We start from the raw sequence: 16,357 nt of genomic DNA, 5'->3' as shown, positions 1-16,357 counted from the left end.
CAAATTATACATCTGGTTCATTCACACCAACACAGGAAAGAGTTTTAAATTTAGATTCATATCAGACTCGCTTTTCCAATTCAACAATCTTATCTAGTTTTCCATGTTAATAAGACAGATCCGGGGGAAGAACACTAAGCCAAGAGACTGTCAACACAGGGCCTTTGGTTTTCATAAAGGCTAAGACTTTAAGGCTTTCCTCAGTCTAGAAAACTGCCTGTTTGCTCGCCTAACAAAAAATACACAGCGATCTTCCCCGATTATAATTATACACCCTCGATCCCTTACAGCACTTCACCCTAAAACTAATAAGCGTCATCCATCTGCAGCCAGATAATTTGCCAATTACCGACAACAACTGTTGTTGTGTGTTATCGTGTTTAATGTTGTTGCACAAGTCCAATGTTCCTCAAGAAGCGCTCCTTAGGGACAGCCTCTCGCTTTGATAAGCAGTCTGAGCTTCTTTTGCAACAATTTCCTCTCCAGTGCTCAATTCAAACTTCCCTGGCTGATGAAATCTGGGATCAACAGCAAACCCCCGAACAAGATCGTTTCAGTGGCTCACAAAATGCTACGAGTGTTGAGGAGGACCTGCTGGATGTTTGGGAGAGTCCCTGAGGATTTTGCTGCTCCATCGAAACTAATGCCACCCCCAGCTGGAAGGAAGCGTTGAGGTACATTGATTCACACTCTACAACACTGCAGTGCTGAGTGAGGATCTAATTAAGTCTGTTAATAACCTAGTGTTGATACAGCTGTAAATGTTCAACCGAATGGATACAGCAGCAGTCATCTTTCTGTTCGACTTGAGTTGCAATACAACGGTGCCTATGAATGTTATTAATAAAGACCTGCTTCAGAGAATCTATCACAATGAGGTAGAGACCCACGGCTCAGGATTGATGGGAAAAAATGTCTTACTGAAGTGCAAAGTAGACAGATAGTACAAAAATGTGTCTTATTTTTGCCACTTGGCACTTAAGCACTTGAGCAATAACTCAGCAATCTCAAGATGATGAAAAGGGCTCAAAGTTTAGGGGTTGATGTTTTACAGTACAGTATGTGTGATATTTATGGCCATCACTTTAAAAAGTGCTTCACAGACCTGCTTATGAATAATAATAAGATGATAATATGATGGACAAATAATATTATTACTATTTTAGTAAATAGTTTGTAAAATACTGACTAAGAATTCAGGTTTGTAGTTGAGTGCTTGTACATTTCCAAATAAAGTAAAACAAGAAGCTAACCAAAACATCCAAAAATGTATTAAATAATAATAATACAACATTCAACCCTCATTAATTACGCTTAATGACAAACAAAATAAACACATACATGATGACTCTAGATATTTGTTGGTCTAGTGGTTACAATTTCACTTTGAATGCGAAGTGGTTTTCACTAATCTATCCTATTATTTTCAATAGGACACATTCATTCAAATTTAATAAGATGAATAAAACTGCTACTAACTATAGCACACACACTAACAACATGAAAACTTTTTCTTAATTATACATCATTGCCACAAGCTATTTTAGAAGGCAGTGTATACAAAACTGGACTATGGTGATATTTTGCCTAGATAAACTCAACATTCAAGGCTTTGAATCAAATCGGACAAACAAAAAAAGTGCAAGCTTTCAAAGGTACGACCATGATTACACAATGCCCTTGAACGTAAATTTAAAAGCTTAAAAATAATCCACATAATCCAAAAATGTAGCCCTGGAAAATAAAAATTATAATCTCTTCACTGGAAGGTTTCCACAATAACATAAACTGATTACAAATCTGTAGTGGGAACAATGAGGATGTCCGTCCAAGAAGTCAATGCGCATCTAAGACAGGATGCAGAAAATGTCAACACAAATGCATGACTCAGTCAGGGAAATGACATGTGTCTACTAAATAACGTGCATCGCATAATCTGACATGGCAATGAGAAATGCAGTTCTCAGAGCATCTACTATGAGCTTTATGATGACAGCAGAAGAGCCAAGATCCACAGAGAGAGTGTCCTCCCCTAACCTACCTGACATTTGCGACATGCAAGCCCTCACTTTCATTCCTGTGGGGGACAAAAAAGAGAGACACAGAGTTAGAAGTTGAAATTTTGAAAGAGGCAGTGAACAACTTGACATCTCAAACTTAAAAAAATAAACTATCCTCCATGTACTGACAGAAAAATAGCGGTCTTGTTGTTTGGAACCATATGGGCTACACTACAAACCCATCTACAGTATGAATGATTATATGCCCAAGTGATGCAAGCAATAACATTCAACGTGACCTGTGTAGTCTGATTTCACGAGCAAATGATTCGTATTAACTCTTTCTTCAAAGTGTATTAAAACATACAGTACAACCAGTGTTATCTGATTCACGAAGAAATTACTCTTATGAACTCATTCTTTTAAGTTCTTTTGTACAATTAAATTCTTATTTTTTTAGGAAGTAAATGAGCATTCACCATTCTGTATACAGACTCAATAGCAGCAGACTCTCTGTATGTGATGGAGAGCTCTAATATTCACATTTGTGACTGGCAGATTACCCCAGGCATCCCCTAGCCCAAGCCCTTGTTTAATAATTCACACGTTTACCTTTGAGAAAAAGGCTTTGTCAGAAAAGCTATGGTCCTCATTGGACTAAAGGTGCCAGCAGCCTCGCTCTCAGATAGACGCCAGAAAGCTTTCTGGACAGAGAACTGGTTCTGATCCCATTACTCAACAAAATGGTCACACACAATAAAAACTGCCAAGAGCTGTTGATGAGACCACTGTGTTGATGTTAGGAGTGGATGGCATTGACATGTCTCTGGGAATGTCAAAAAAAGCTGTGTAGTTGGCCCTAATAATAATTGTGAGGAATTCCGAGTGTGCTTTTTTATTACTGGTCATCGCTTTTAGCTCAACAACTACCTATTCCTGACTATGAAGATGGCAGATTTAAAAACTCAATTTGTAGCATTCTATGCAAGCTGCTAGCAGACTCATTTGTAGTATGTCCCCAGATTTGCTTGTTTTGATTCTGCTCATTTTTAGCACTGCTAACTGCAAGTTCAGCTGAAAACCCACAGCTTGGTAAAATAATTGATTAAATTAAAGTCACATATGTTTTGTTGTTATCTGAAAATTATGCATATACTCCTCATTTATAAGTACAGTAAGATAATAAAACTGCCTAAGAGGATCATGGATGCTTCATTATAATTGTTCAGCAAGTGTTGGTTTTGAAATAGTACTGTAATTGTGCCAGGTTAATATAATACAGTAATAGGCAAATTAAACAATTAGGCAAATGAGGCAATGCAAAAGGGAATGAGAAGATCCACAATGCCACAAATGCACCTATAATTTGCACTAAATTGTTACAGGATGAAATTAACCTTATTGATCTCACATTACTGTACTTATGATTGCTTTAATTTGTTAGTGGTTTGACAAGCCATTATGTGGTATAAGGAAAATAAATAATTAAATTAATAATAGAGTACAGGAAAGACCACACAATCTCTCAGCAGTTGTGGTTACAGAAGTATTTCAAATAAAAAAACAAGAATAGATTGTGTACATATTTTATGAGTCAAAGAACTAGTTGTGTAATGATGCAATCAAATCAAATACTTTTGAAGATTTTGACATCACTGACTTATATATGTATATGGTTGTAATAAACAGATTTAGAAATAAATATATAAATGCTTACACAGCAACATTAAGCAAAAACTGCTTTCAACATGTACTATAAAAAAGATTTATTGAGCACTAATTAACATATTAACATGTTTGTTAACTTGTAATAATCTTCCACAATATTACTTTGATAAAGTAAATGAATAATGAATATGATTTGTTAAAAAAAAAAAAATATATATATATATATATATATATATATATATATATATATATATATATATATATATATATATATATATATATATATATATATATATATATATATATATATATATATATATATATATATATTTCTACCAAACACAACATTTTGAACAGTAGTGTACTTTGAGATAGGAAGACAGACTCAGTTAAAACTAAATACTTTATGTTTATTGCTTTGATTTTTCCCACTGACTTGTGGTTCAAACAGAAGCATGTAACACAGCTTAATCTCAGAGCTCATGGTAGATCAGCTTTGAAAGTTTTAAACTTTAAAAATCAATTTCTCTATGAAGAAAATGAATGAGATTGCACTCAGAAACAACAGCACCCTTATGAATGTTCAAACAGAACTGATACCACTGCACTCCACTGAAACAACTTGGAAGTCATAATAGGACACCTGAAACCTTTGGTAGACAGTTCGCTAAAAGACATGACTGGTTTGTTCTTGACAGAAATTAATTTTAAGAAAAACATATATAATTTTACCAATAGCAGAAATGCTGCATTCCATTCAGTGTTTTCAGTAGACAGCTATACCAATGCAATTTCTGCTATGCTTTTGATTACATATCTTAAGGTAGTTCTGGTTAACCACAAACCAAAAGCCAAAATGGGGTCAGACACTTTAAACTAGAAATAAAACAGATGATCAAAGGCATTTTCGGAATTTGTAAACATGTGGCAAACTATTCCTTAATAAACACAATTTATACATTTTTCAAATGGCAAATGTAACTTTAAAGGAAAAAGGAAAGCCTAAGCCACCAAGATATAGACGAGTTTGTTTCTTCATCAGAACACATTTAGAGAAAATTATTATTACATCACTTGCTTACCAATGGATCCTTTTTTTTACCGTAGCAATTGGAGCACAGAGGATGCAGTATACACAGTGCTGCACTCTGTACTCACACACTTGGGCAATAACAACATACATGTATGGATGTTGTTTTTTGACTTCAGCTCAGCATTTAACACTGTCATTCCCTCCAAGCTGATGACAAACTTGGAGACCTGGACGTTAACATCTCCCTCTGCAACTGTATTATGGACTTTCTGACCAACAGACCTCAGGATTTTGGGTCAGGCCCCACCTGCTCCATCACCATCACACTCAACACCGGCATACCACAGGGCTGTTTGCTGAGCCCATTTCTCTACTCCCTCTACACCCACGACTGCAAGCCTGTGAATGGATCAATCTCCATCATTAAGTTTGCACATGACACCAAGGTGATTGGCCTCATCAGAGACAATGTTGAGACTGCCTACAGGGACGAGGTTCGGAACCTGGCCACACAAAGGAGCTCATTGTGGACTTCAGGAAGAAGAAAGGAAGCACGCGTGACCCCATCTACTAGGGGTGTCCCGGTACTAGTATACCCGGTAACGGTTCCTGGGCAAATTCCAAATAGAAGTGATCATCCCTATCGTCTTGGATTAACTAAGTTATAGTTAATAGTGAGAATTGGACCTTGAAATAAAGTGTGACCATAAACTCATCTACATTTTTGATGGTCTGAGAGTGAGTAGGTTTTTAGGCAAATTTACATTTTTAGGTGAACTATACCTTTAACACACTGAGCAGAAACAGCTTGATCTTTGTTTTGAATAGTCTGAATTACTTTAAAGGGATAGTTCACCCAAAAATGAAAATTCTGTCATAATTTGGGGGCGGCAGTGGCTCATGTAGGTTGTCTACAAACTGGAAGGTTGGTGGTTCAATCCCCGGCTCCACCTGACCAAGTGTCGAGGTGTCCTTGAGCAAGACACCTAACCACAGCAGCTCCTGATGAGCTGGATGGTGCCTTGAATGGCAGACACCACAGTCGGTGTGTGAATGAGTGTGTGAATGGGTGAATGTGATGAGTGTATGAGTTGCTTTCTTATGTTGAAAACAAAATAATATTTTGAAGATCGCTGCTAAACAGTTGGTGGTTCCCATCAAGTTCCTATGGATTTTTTGGACTTACTATTCCTTTAACCAGCAAGTGTCAAACTACAGTTCTAACAATTCAGTGCTGCAGTTCCTTCAGTTTTAATCAGCCAATTTTATCCTGAATTTGGTGCTTGGTGAATGTTAATTTTGGACCCAGCCTGACGTTAATTTTCTGTTACACTTAATGCACCAACTGTTTTGAAGAGTTCTGAACTTTAAGCTCCAAATGTTCAAAGCAAAATTAATAAGTAACACCTTCAATCTTAATATTAAAAACCAGGGAACAGGTCTTACACTATGATAAACCAGAATAATCCAGATCATCAAACAAAAGTCAGGAAAGTCAGATCAGTTCTCAACAAGACAGCAGTTCAAAAAAAAAAAAAAAAAAAAAAAAAAAAGGAAAGGAGGAAGAAAAAAAAAAAGTTCAGCATACTGGGGCTTTTTAAAGAGTTTGCACTCCCTCCACAAAGTGTGAGACAAGCACAAATCTAACATCACAGCTCCAGCACTTCAAAGCCGTGGCAGTGCCTCCCCACAGGAGTGGCTGTGGAACAGATGTCTGAGAAAAATGCAGCACAGCAATCGTTTTGTGGCCTTCAGTGAAAAAAAAAACTCCAGAGTAACAGACCACACGACGAAGGACCCAAAGATAGCACAGTCTGAAGGTCTTGTGTGTCGTCAGCGACAAAGTACTGTTAATTTGAAACCAAATAAAAGAAATTTCTACAGGGCTGTAAAACATCAATTTTTACTTCAGAAATCTTAATTATCACTTATTTATATCTATAAGTATCATCTAAGAGAGGTTTAAAACAGTAACGAGTTGCTACCGAGATACAAAAATCTCTCTCCTACTTTACTGTCAATTTTTCACAATGATGTCATAGTGCCATTTAAAACTTTGGTTTCAGTTTGGTCAGTTATTATAATTTTTTATTTATTTTTTATGGCATTTTGCCTTTATTATGATAATACAAATCAGAATGGCCAGCGAGCAAAGTGGGAGAGGGATAGGGGCAGGACCAATCATCCATCTATCTTTTCTGTCCTAATGAAATCACTGGACCTCGTGTATCATGGTATCGAAGAGCGATGCCAGTCCAATGAAACACTGCTGCTCAATCACCACAACACAAGGTTATAATGACCCTAATCGTTATAGCTCTAATGAGATCCTATCAAAATCAATCATCATTCCTAAGCTTGTTTTCATGGCATGCTTATGAACACAATTAAATCAAAGCATTTAATTTGAATAACAAATCATATCTACCCATATACGAGAACAGGTTATGCTCAGATAGCTTATTGATATTCATTGTGTTATACAGCTGCATGTGTGGATAAAATATAAGGGTTGGACGGCTCTCCAGGCAAAGACGATGATGGTTTGAGAGTATAGCAGCCACACAGAATCCATCAATACTACATCTGTTCATCTGCTCTGGGCTAATGTAAGTCCTCCCAGCTTCAGACACTGATATACATTGATAGCAAAGCCGCATTACATAAAATATTACACTGAATGACTGCTAAGACTATCATCATGGGCACATCTGAGCACCACAAGATTTGAGCAAGTGTGGCATTATTTACACCAGTCGTTCTCAAGCCGTTTTGCTTCACGAACCAGATTTCATATAGCAAACCATTTCACATAGCACAAAATTAAACAAAAATGTCCATAGTGGTTTTGTTATTGGTAAAACTATTTTTTTTAGTTTTTGTTAACTGAAATAAAGGTGAAATAAAAATAGCCAATAATTTAGCAAATTATTATTTGCATGTTATGGTCAATAAATAGCCAGAATTATTATTAATAAAATCTATTTAAAAATATTATTATACAGTACATAAAAATATAGTTACAATAGTATACTATTTTCGATTTAACTGCAATTAATTGTTTTAAATTATACAAATGAATGTACACAACAAAACTTACACATAAAAACATCAAATGTGAATAGAATGTTTTTCTAAACAAACAAAAAAAATCTGTGTTTTATATTCAATATTTGAAATTAAATAAAAATCCCCTCTTTCTAAACTATACTCTCCTATCATTTGCATGCAGCATTGTTTTTTCCTTGTTAACATATTAAAACAGAAATACTGTATCTTGGCAAACAATGTCCTACACTAAAGATGAGAAGATTTTCACTCTTACTTCTATTATTAGGCAACAATGGAAACTGGGCAATTACTTAATCGCTCAGCACATTAATATAATTCATCAGTCGGATTCAGATATTTTGAAAAAATTAGGTCAGCCGCAGTAATTCATCCTCGACCAACTGAGCTTTGAGAGACAAAAAACATTTTGCGTTCTTATCTATGTTGAGCACTCACACACTGGGATTGTAAGTTTAATATCTTAATTCGTTTCTGATTGCATGTTGATTCGTGAAATGATTATCCTTCGGTTCTAATGCTTTGAACTTCTAACTGCCCCTCATTAAGAGGATGTTCAGAACCGTCAGTGTTTGTGCTGGCAATAAATAATTCCAACGTTTTAAATTTTCAAGCGGATGGCCGCAGTGGGATATTGTGTTGACTTCTGTTTGGCCCTTTAGGACAAAAGAAAATGACTCAAACTGCAGAACTTCCCTGCCCAAGACAGATCCCAACTGGGAGAGCAGACACAGCTATGAATTATTACAAACTGAACTTCTTGCCACTGTGTTGTTTGAGAATATCTGAGAATAGAAAGTCTGTATCACAAAGTATCATTTCATTTAGGGCTGCACGATATGGGAAAAAATGACATTGCAATATTTTATTTTTCTGCAATATATATTGTGATATGAAATCTAATCTAATTTTTTCTTACAAACAAAAATGGGGTGAGCACACTTACATTCTCATTTTAAATTATTTAAACATCACAGTATTATTTAAATTAGAGTAAATTATTTGTTTGTAACTTTAGGGTATGGTTTGAATTGTTAACATATTAACTACCATGAACTTACCAAGAGGTTCGTGGATTCGTACATCGCGATATCGATGCTTAAACGACACATCGTGCAGCCCTAATTTCATCTCCCCTGCTCTTAAAATTAACTTAATCACAGTTTAAACAAAAAAATAACAAGGAATCAACATTTTTGTTTCATCTTTCATCATATTAGATCCACCAATCTATTAAAGGGGTCCTACTATGCTTTTCTTTTTTACTTTAAACATTTTAGTCAATGTATGTTTGGGCATAAAAAACATAAACAAAGTTACAAATCTCAACGTCCACTCCAAAGGGACATATTTTGTTTACAAAAAAAAAAAAAACTACAATGAAGGGCTCATTTGGACTACAGCTGGTTTTCCCGGGGTTTTTGTGATGTCACAAAGTGGCCCATTAGAATATCATTCAAATAAATCCCACCTACGGAAATCCTAAAGGTTTATGGGTGGGGAAGGGCAAGGTCTAATGCTGTGTTCACACCAAACGCGAGTAGAGCGTTTGGCGCGAATGATTTGAATGTTAAGTCAATGCAAAGGCGCGTTTAGGTGCGTCTGGATGTCTCGCGGCGCGAATGGGTTGTTAAGCGTGGCGCGGAAGACGCGAATTCGCCTCATTGACGCGAATATGGCGCGTTAAGCACGAATGGTGCTTTTTGTGCATTTAGCGTTTGACGCGAATTCGCGTCTGCCGCCCGAGTTGAAAAATTTTAACTTTGGCGTCAATTCGCGCCGCGTTAACCAATCAGGAGCCTGCTAGGAGTCACTCATTCAACAGTATGTTCCTGCAGCCTCCGGTTGTGCAGGAATAACCTTCTCCACTCATTCAACAAGGAGGAACGACTGATGTTGTCAGTGAGCAGTCAACCGGAGCTATATGACAAAAGTTCATATTTCTATAGAGACATGAATAAAAAGGACCCATATATATATATAAAAAACATATTAATAGATAAATTGAATAAAGGCCAAAGATAAGAAACGTTTCATTTTACCCCAAACAAATTATATTTGATCTTGAACCACTAAAGAGACATCAGAGCCAGCGGCAAATGTCAGAAGGTCTAGCCGAGGTAATGCTACTCTCGGCGGATACATGATGACGGAGCTCCCACTGATGACGCGAATTTGCGTATGTTGTGTTAATTTCACACGCGAATGAAGCGAATTACTCGCGCGAATGAAGCGAATGATCTCAAAATGGTCAAGCGGCAAACTAGACGCTGTAGACTCGAATTTGACGCTCTATTCACGTTTGGTGTGAACACAGCATAAGTTAGAACACTTGGTTGAATGCATCAGACAAGACAACGACAAAGAAAAAGTGTGTTTAAGCAGTTGTTGACATCCTATCTAAAACGTGAATTGGACGCAAAAAAACAAAACACAATACCTTTACCACTCTAATATGTCTTGCAATACCAATGTGTGCAAAGGTTCTGAGCTGTCCTCGTGCAATATCCTCACGGCCTGAAACTTGCTCAAACTGATATGGCAATATTGACGCCATACTTAACTATACTGGAGCTGATGGAACTTGCTGCTTTGTCAAGGGGCGTGGCAGTACTGAAACACCATCTAAGCTGCACGCCAATCACAACACACTGAGACAGCTAACCAATCACAACACTTTTTATTTTTTGGAAGGTGGCCTTCATCAAACCCGGAACTAATTGAGCAATTAGTCCTAAATAAACACCTCCTAAACAAAATCAAGACTTTGTAAAAGAGTATAATAGGACCCCCTTAAACACAGAAGACATGAAAGATAACCAGTAAATTCAATGTAAACTTTTCCAAAAACTCTAAGCAGAGCCACAAATTAAGTTTTGCAATTCGTCCAGTTGATCATCATGTTACAGTACCTAACCTGCCTTCATGAATAACACACATTAAAGAGTTAGAAATTTAAAAAGCAGGCCCAGTTTAAAATCATCCACTCGTGGGTGCCGTTATGGAAGTGTTGGCCCAGTCCTGTGGCTGGCTCCAGCTCCCATGTCCATTAAAGGTCACCAAAAGTCAAGTTTTCATTCGCTTCCTTTTGTCCTCTCTCCCCATTAAATCTGAAAATTGTTTAATCCAGCAGGGCAATGAAATTAACCTTTTCACCCGCCAGCCCATGCATCAGCGCCAGAAAGGCAAATCGCATTTTTAAACTGGATGAAGAGGGCCTGACTGTCCCTAGAGCTGTTAACCTCACACATTTGAAGGGTTCTTCACTCAAAGGCCATATATATGCTTGGCTATAATAAGAATAGTGTGAAAAAGCAGTTTTGTTATCTAAATTTAGATGTCACTTGAGGTACTAAGCATCGTCTCGGGCATCCGAAATGAAGACACCATAGAGTCCAGTATTAATTAAACTCAAAGGACTGAAACTAAAGAAAAAAAAGACAGCATGAAAGGACATGCTGACATTTAGTATGCTGCAACTATTAGGTTGTTTTCACTCTTGGTTCGATTGTTAGGTCCGATTCCACCGGTTTCATTTCTTTTAAAACTGTATTATTTGGATCTGAACCTTGGTACATTTCTATTATCAATGTGTCGGCTGTGAGCACCAGCAGCAGCTGTTTACCATAAAAACTAGGTAAAGACTCAGGAGGAGAAAACGCCTGTTTCAATGTGTTATTGGAAGTATTTGTCCCTTTGGATTCACTGCCACAACTTTACACAGCACTCGATTCTGTCTGCCGCAGATATGAGCTGCTCTACGAAGAGAAGAATTTATATGGAACATTCCATTATTGTGAAATAATTGCAACCGGAAACATGCAAAAATTCTAATTACACGTCATCAATAGTGGTTCACTTACCAGGCGCCAGCCAACTATATTAGTTCAGAAAATCATGAAAACTAATCAAGCAAATAGAAAGTGCCCACACTGTAAAGAAGTCACATTAATCACAATGCACTTTTTGCACACAAACATTCTATGGAACTTTTGTTATCATTTAACCGAGGACAATTGTGTAACCGATTATCATTGTTATTTTATTGCCCAGCCCTACAAAACAGATTTCTTGCCCATTCTCACCAAAAATGATAACTATAACTATATTGGTGTCCACACCAAAACACAATAAAAACATTTTTTATTCATAAGCATTCAATAATTCTGACTGACTCTCAATGTTCTTATCATTCAAAAGTTGGAAAAAAGTAGTTCTGAAAGACATTCTACTGTGACGTTAATATTACTATAGCTATCATCCTTGGTATGACCATACTATAGTCAACTTGTCCAACTTGAACCCAATGCGAAATCTGTTAAGGGAAAGCTTTAACCCTCAAGCAATTAACTGAAATGAAATTATTCAATTTATTAAGAAAAAATGCTCAATATTGGTAAATGTGGCCACACCTTTAGATGATATGCATTTCCCAGTGTCCCACTGGAAAACATTACAGACATCGTTGAACATTCATCTTCTTTCATGACTGCAATTAGTGGATGAAGGAGAAAAAAACATAAAACACTGGCCAAGACAAAATGCCGGCCTAAACTAAGGAATCAATATGAGATCAATGTTTCTTTATCCACAAGAACTCAGAAACTTTCTTCAGATTTACTCTGTGGTGATAATCCAAGTTGTCTTTTCTCCTCAGCAGTGTTCTCTTTTATTCAGCGACAGGGGTTAATGCCCGCCCATGCAGCAAATGTAAGACTTTGCAGTTTTAAATGGGAGATACACAGCCCCAAGTTTCTATCTAATGCCAATTGAATTTCTATTGATTCTTCTGAGCTCAGTATGTAGCATAACGCCCTGGCGGAGTGCAGTCGATTTAACAGAAATACCTGTTTTACCACCATGTTCAATTCCAACTGAAATGACACTTAGCCAGGCGGATATGTAGCAGGTGAGGTTATTCATGTTAGAAGGAACCGAGTTAGCCTGTATCGGGTGATCCTCCCTTCACCTACCAAAGAAAATGGTAGCAATTCATTGTGGCACTGGAGTCTGAAAGTTCAGGGTACATCCATTTTGGAAGAATGTCAGCTCTACTGAAACATGTTGCAATGTGAGCAGTCAAGCCTGGCAGGGGCTAAAGCTCACTCAATTCATGTGCACCACATACTCCAACTACTTTAATAAAGTGACCAGGAACATGATATTTTACCCCTAAAGATAACTTTCAAGTTCCAACACTGCACTAAAATGTCATGTAACATGATGATGGATTGGCAACCCGCATCTGACAGATGATCTATAGCTATTGCATTTCTCTTCTCATTAATTTCTATCCAAATGGGCCATTTTGGTACAGCACTGCCAGCAATTTGGGTCACATGGAAATTGCCATTTAAAGAGCTGCTCTAATGAGAACTAAGTCCAATAAAATGGGCTCAGAACTTCAGTCTTGGGCCTTATAACATGCATTCCGCTCTGTTAACTAAATTACGTAGTCTTGGTCTTCATAAGAAAGCATTTTACAATGTGTTCAGCAGTTTTATATGGCTGCAAATCATTTGTAACATGCATAGAAATATTTTCTCCTTGAAGGCAACTTTATTTCTTTGCTTTGTGGAGTTACATCCGGATGTCATTTGCTGAACAGTGGTAAATATCAGACTGCATTAAGATAATGAATTACAGAAAGCTTAGCTGGGAGTTATCATTTCTTTCCCCTGATGTAATAACAAACTAATTTGTACTTCAAAACAGATTACACTTACTATGTAAAATGTGAATGCTTACAAATCTTATAGATCATTGAATCTGATTAGACAGTAAGCATCTCTCAAAAATGACCAAAGAGTTTTTATATTTTTCCTATTTAAAAGTTGACTCTTCTGTAGTTACACTGTGTAATTAGACCGATGGAGAAAGAAAAGTTGCGGAGATCGGCTGAATGTTAAAACTCAACTGTTTAACTCTAGGGGAGTCGGAAAATGAGCCTATGAGATTAGAAGGTAAAATATGGCCAATATTACTGATTTTCTGTACTCACAAATTTCATAGACAATAAAGAAACGGGGGAAAATAAGGAAATGCCTATGAAACAGACATATTAAAAAAGGGCCAAGCTGTTGTGCATCCTGATTTCCAGTAACTCTGTGAGTAACATGACTGACCCTGGCATCTTACACTGATTCATTATCTTCCACTGACTGTACTGTAATCTTTTTAAAGGCATTTAGTCACGCTCGCTGAGTCTGCACTTCCTTTAAAAGGATTCACTTTCTAGGAGTGATGATTGGGGTCCTCAACATGCTTAGGCTAAAGACCACATTTTACTGCATTAGTACATTATATCAATGAGAAGATGAGGAATGCATTATATACATTAACAAATCAGAATCATGCATCGACTCATTCATATTTTACAGCACGATCAGCCTGACGGCAGCTAGTTAGAACCTTCAGTGCAAATAGTTAATTTAATAAGGCCTAAATAGGAGGAATTATAGTCTTGAAAGGCCCCTTTTTTTCTCAGGAGGACTAATCACTCCATCATTATGAAAATGGGAATATTAAGACCATTTTCGGTAAGCCTATAAAGTTACAGAAAAGAACTGACTAATACAGCAAGAAATGGGAATTTTGTAAAACAGCAGCTCTGCATAAGAGTGCTGCCTTGGTCTTTTTCCCAGGTGAATGAAGTCATGCTCCAGGGCCTTTCGGGTTTTCTGTTTATAATAGATATGCCAGAGCTTCTCACGAAAATTATTCATCACAGTCTTCTCTGCAGCTTTGTACACATGAAAGAAAACTGGTGTGGGGGGGGGGGTGGGGGTATGTAGTGCTCTATTTAAAATAAAAAAAACTGAAGAAAGACAGCTCTAAAAAAATGTACAGGGCAATTGTACAAAGTCGCTTTAAAGCAAAACTTTTAATAGAAAATATTTAATTTTGTTCATAATAGATCACCATAATGTGCACTGTTGGGGAAGCCACTTTGAAACTATATCTTTCTAAGCTACTCATAATTTAAACTAGGTCAACTATAGTCAAGCTACTTCCTTTAAAAAAATAAATAAATAAATCCAGCAAGCCCAGACAAAAAAGCACAAAAAAACACAAAGCCCAGAACTGAACCTCTAGTTTATTAAATACTTTTGGGATAAACTGGAACAGCAAGGCAGATTTCATCAGTGTCTGACCTCGCACTTGTGTCTTTGAACTTTTAATGTAAAAAGCATGGCAAAAAAAAAACATTAATCCCTCTGTTTGCTGCTATAAAAGCCTTAGTTTTTCTGGGAAGGCCTTCAGTTAGATGTTGGAACACAGAAGCAGGGATTCGCTCTCATTCAGACTGAAGAGCGTCAGTGAGCTCAGGTAATGATGGTGGGGGACAGGGTCTGGCTTGACTTCTGCGATCAATTTCATTTCGAAAGGTATTCGTTTAGTGATGTTTAGGTCTGGGCTTTGTGCAGGCCAGTTGAGTTCTTCCACAATATCTGTTCACCCTCACAGAAATTACTGGAATAGCAAAATCTGTTATTTTGAAGAGTGTATCCACATACCTTTGGCCATACAGTGCATCATTGAGGACAGAATGAAATTATCGCTTCGGCTCGCATGGCTCTTAAGCTTTGGCTACAATACAATGCTTTGAAGACTTTTATTATGCTATTTTGTTATATGACATTGCATTGTGTCGGCTTATTACTGGACAAGCTAAATTAAGGCGATAATCATATTAAATTTTAATTACATTTAATTACATTACAATTTTTAAGTACTAACTCCCCAAAGCTTACAATGTGGAACTGAACAAACATGGCAGGTGACCAAATAACTTGTATCCCTCCTCCAAAGTCTTCCTAATGTAAAAGTCCAATTAGATTTTGACCTATTTAATACAACAAGGCCATATTAGGCTGAAAATGGCTTTATACAATTAGCTAGCATTGCAAGAGACAACCATTTCCTGCAAGACACAAGCTAAGAATTAAGTTGAGAGTTTATCATCCATTTATTCACCCAAAAATACTGTTACTATTGACTCAACCCTCATGTTGTTCCAGACCAGTAGTACTTTCTTTCTTTCTTCCTTCCATGGTCCACAAAAGAAGCAAACTAGATCAACCGATTCTTTGAAAGAAAGGCTATGTTTCCGGAGACTGATTCATTCATGAGGGCAGATGTCAAGATCACATTGAGCATAGCGTATCATATATGGACCGATTTTATGATATGGTGTTTTTTTTTAAATCGTGATGAACAGTCGAAGAAAAAAAAATCAATAAAGTCTAAATTCAATGTTATATTTCATGCACAATGCCTGTTCTTTGTGATGTCACATGTCAAATTTTCTTCCTTTTATGTTTTGTGTATAGAAATAAATAGCATAAAGGCATGTAATCGATGCCCATTTTCATTTGTGGTGAACAATCCCTTGAAGCAGCGCTGATTTAGCCTCTAAAAACAGATTCTGCATGTTCACATCACTTGTTATTGCTTCATAAAGCAGTCTCTGACATCAAATGTGGCTGTTTGAAGGCCAGAGAGATTTACTTGGCAGTTATTTCCATCACTTAGTGGGTTTAACACATAGCCTAATAAGATTTATAAAGTTGCAGCACAAAAATAA

At 36.8% G+C, this 16,357-nt stretch overlaps 2 protein-coding genes across 5 annotated transcripts in view; both read right to left on the bottom strand.

Moving 5' to 3' along the window:
• Window positions 1-16,357, bottom strand: part of LOC127968178 (CMP-N-acetylneuraminate-beta-galactosamide-alpha-2,3-sialyltransferase 2) — a 310,280-nt gene that overhangs the window by 191,087 nt on the left and 102,836 nt on the right. The window lies entirely within an intron of this gene.
• iqsec1b (IQ motif and Sec7 domain ArfGEF 1b) overlaps window positions 1-16,357 on the bottom strand; it is a 166,382-nt gene that overhangs the window by 125,191 nt on the left and 24,834 nt on the right. For all 4 annotated transcript variants that reach the window (XM_052569159.1, XM_052569160.1, XM_052569165.1 and 1 more), the window contains exon 2: window positions 2,042-2,077. In XM_052569159.1, the coding sequence (XP_052425119.1) occupies window positions 2,042-2,077 (36 nt within the window). The remainder of the gene's footprint in view (window positions 1-2,041; window positions 2,078-16,357) is intronic.

This window comes from Carassius gibelio, chromosome B11, assembly GCF_023724105.1.
Source record: "Carassius gibelio isolate Cgi1373 ecotype wild population from Czech Republic chromosome B11, carGib1.2-hapl.c, whole genome shotgun sequence".
NCBI classification, from domain to species: Eukaryota; Metazoa; Chordata; class Actinopteri; order Cypriniformes; family Cyprinidae; genus Carassius; species Carassius gibelio.
This window is presented reverse-complemented; position numbering and strand designations above follow the sequence as displayed.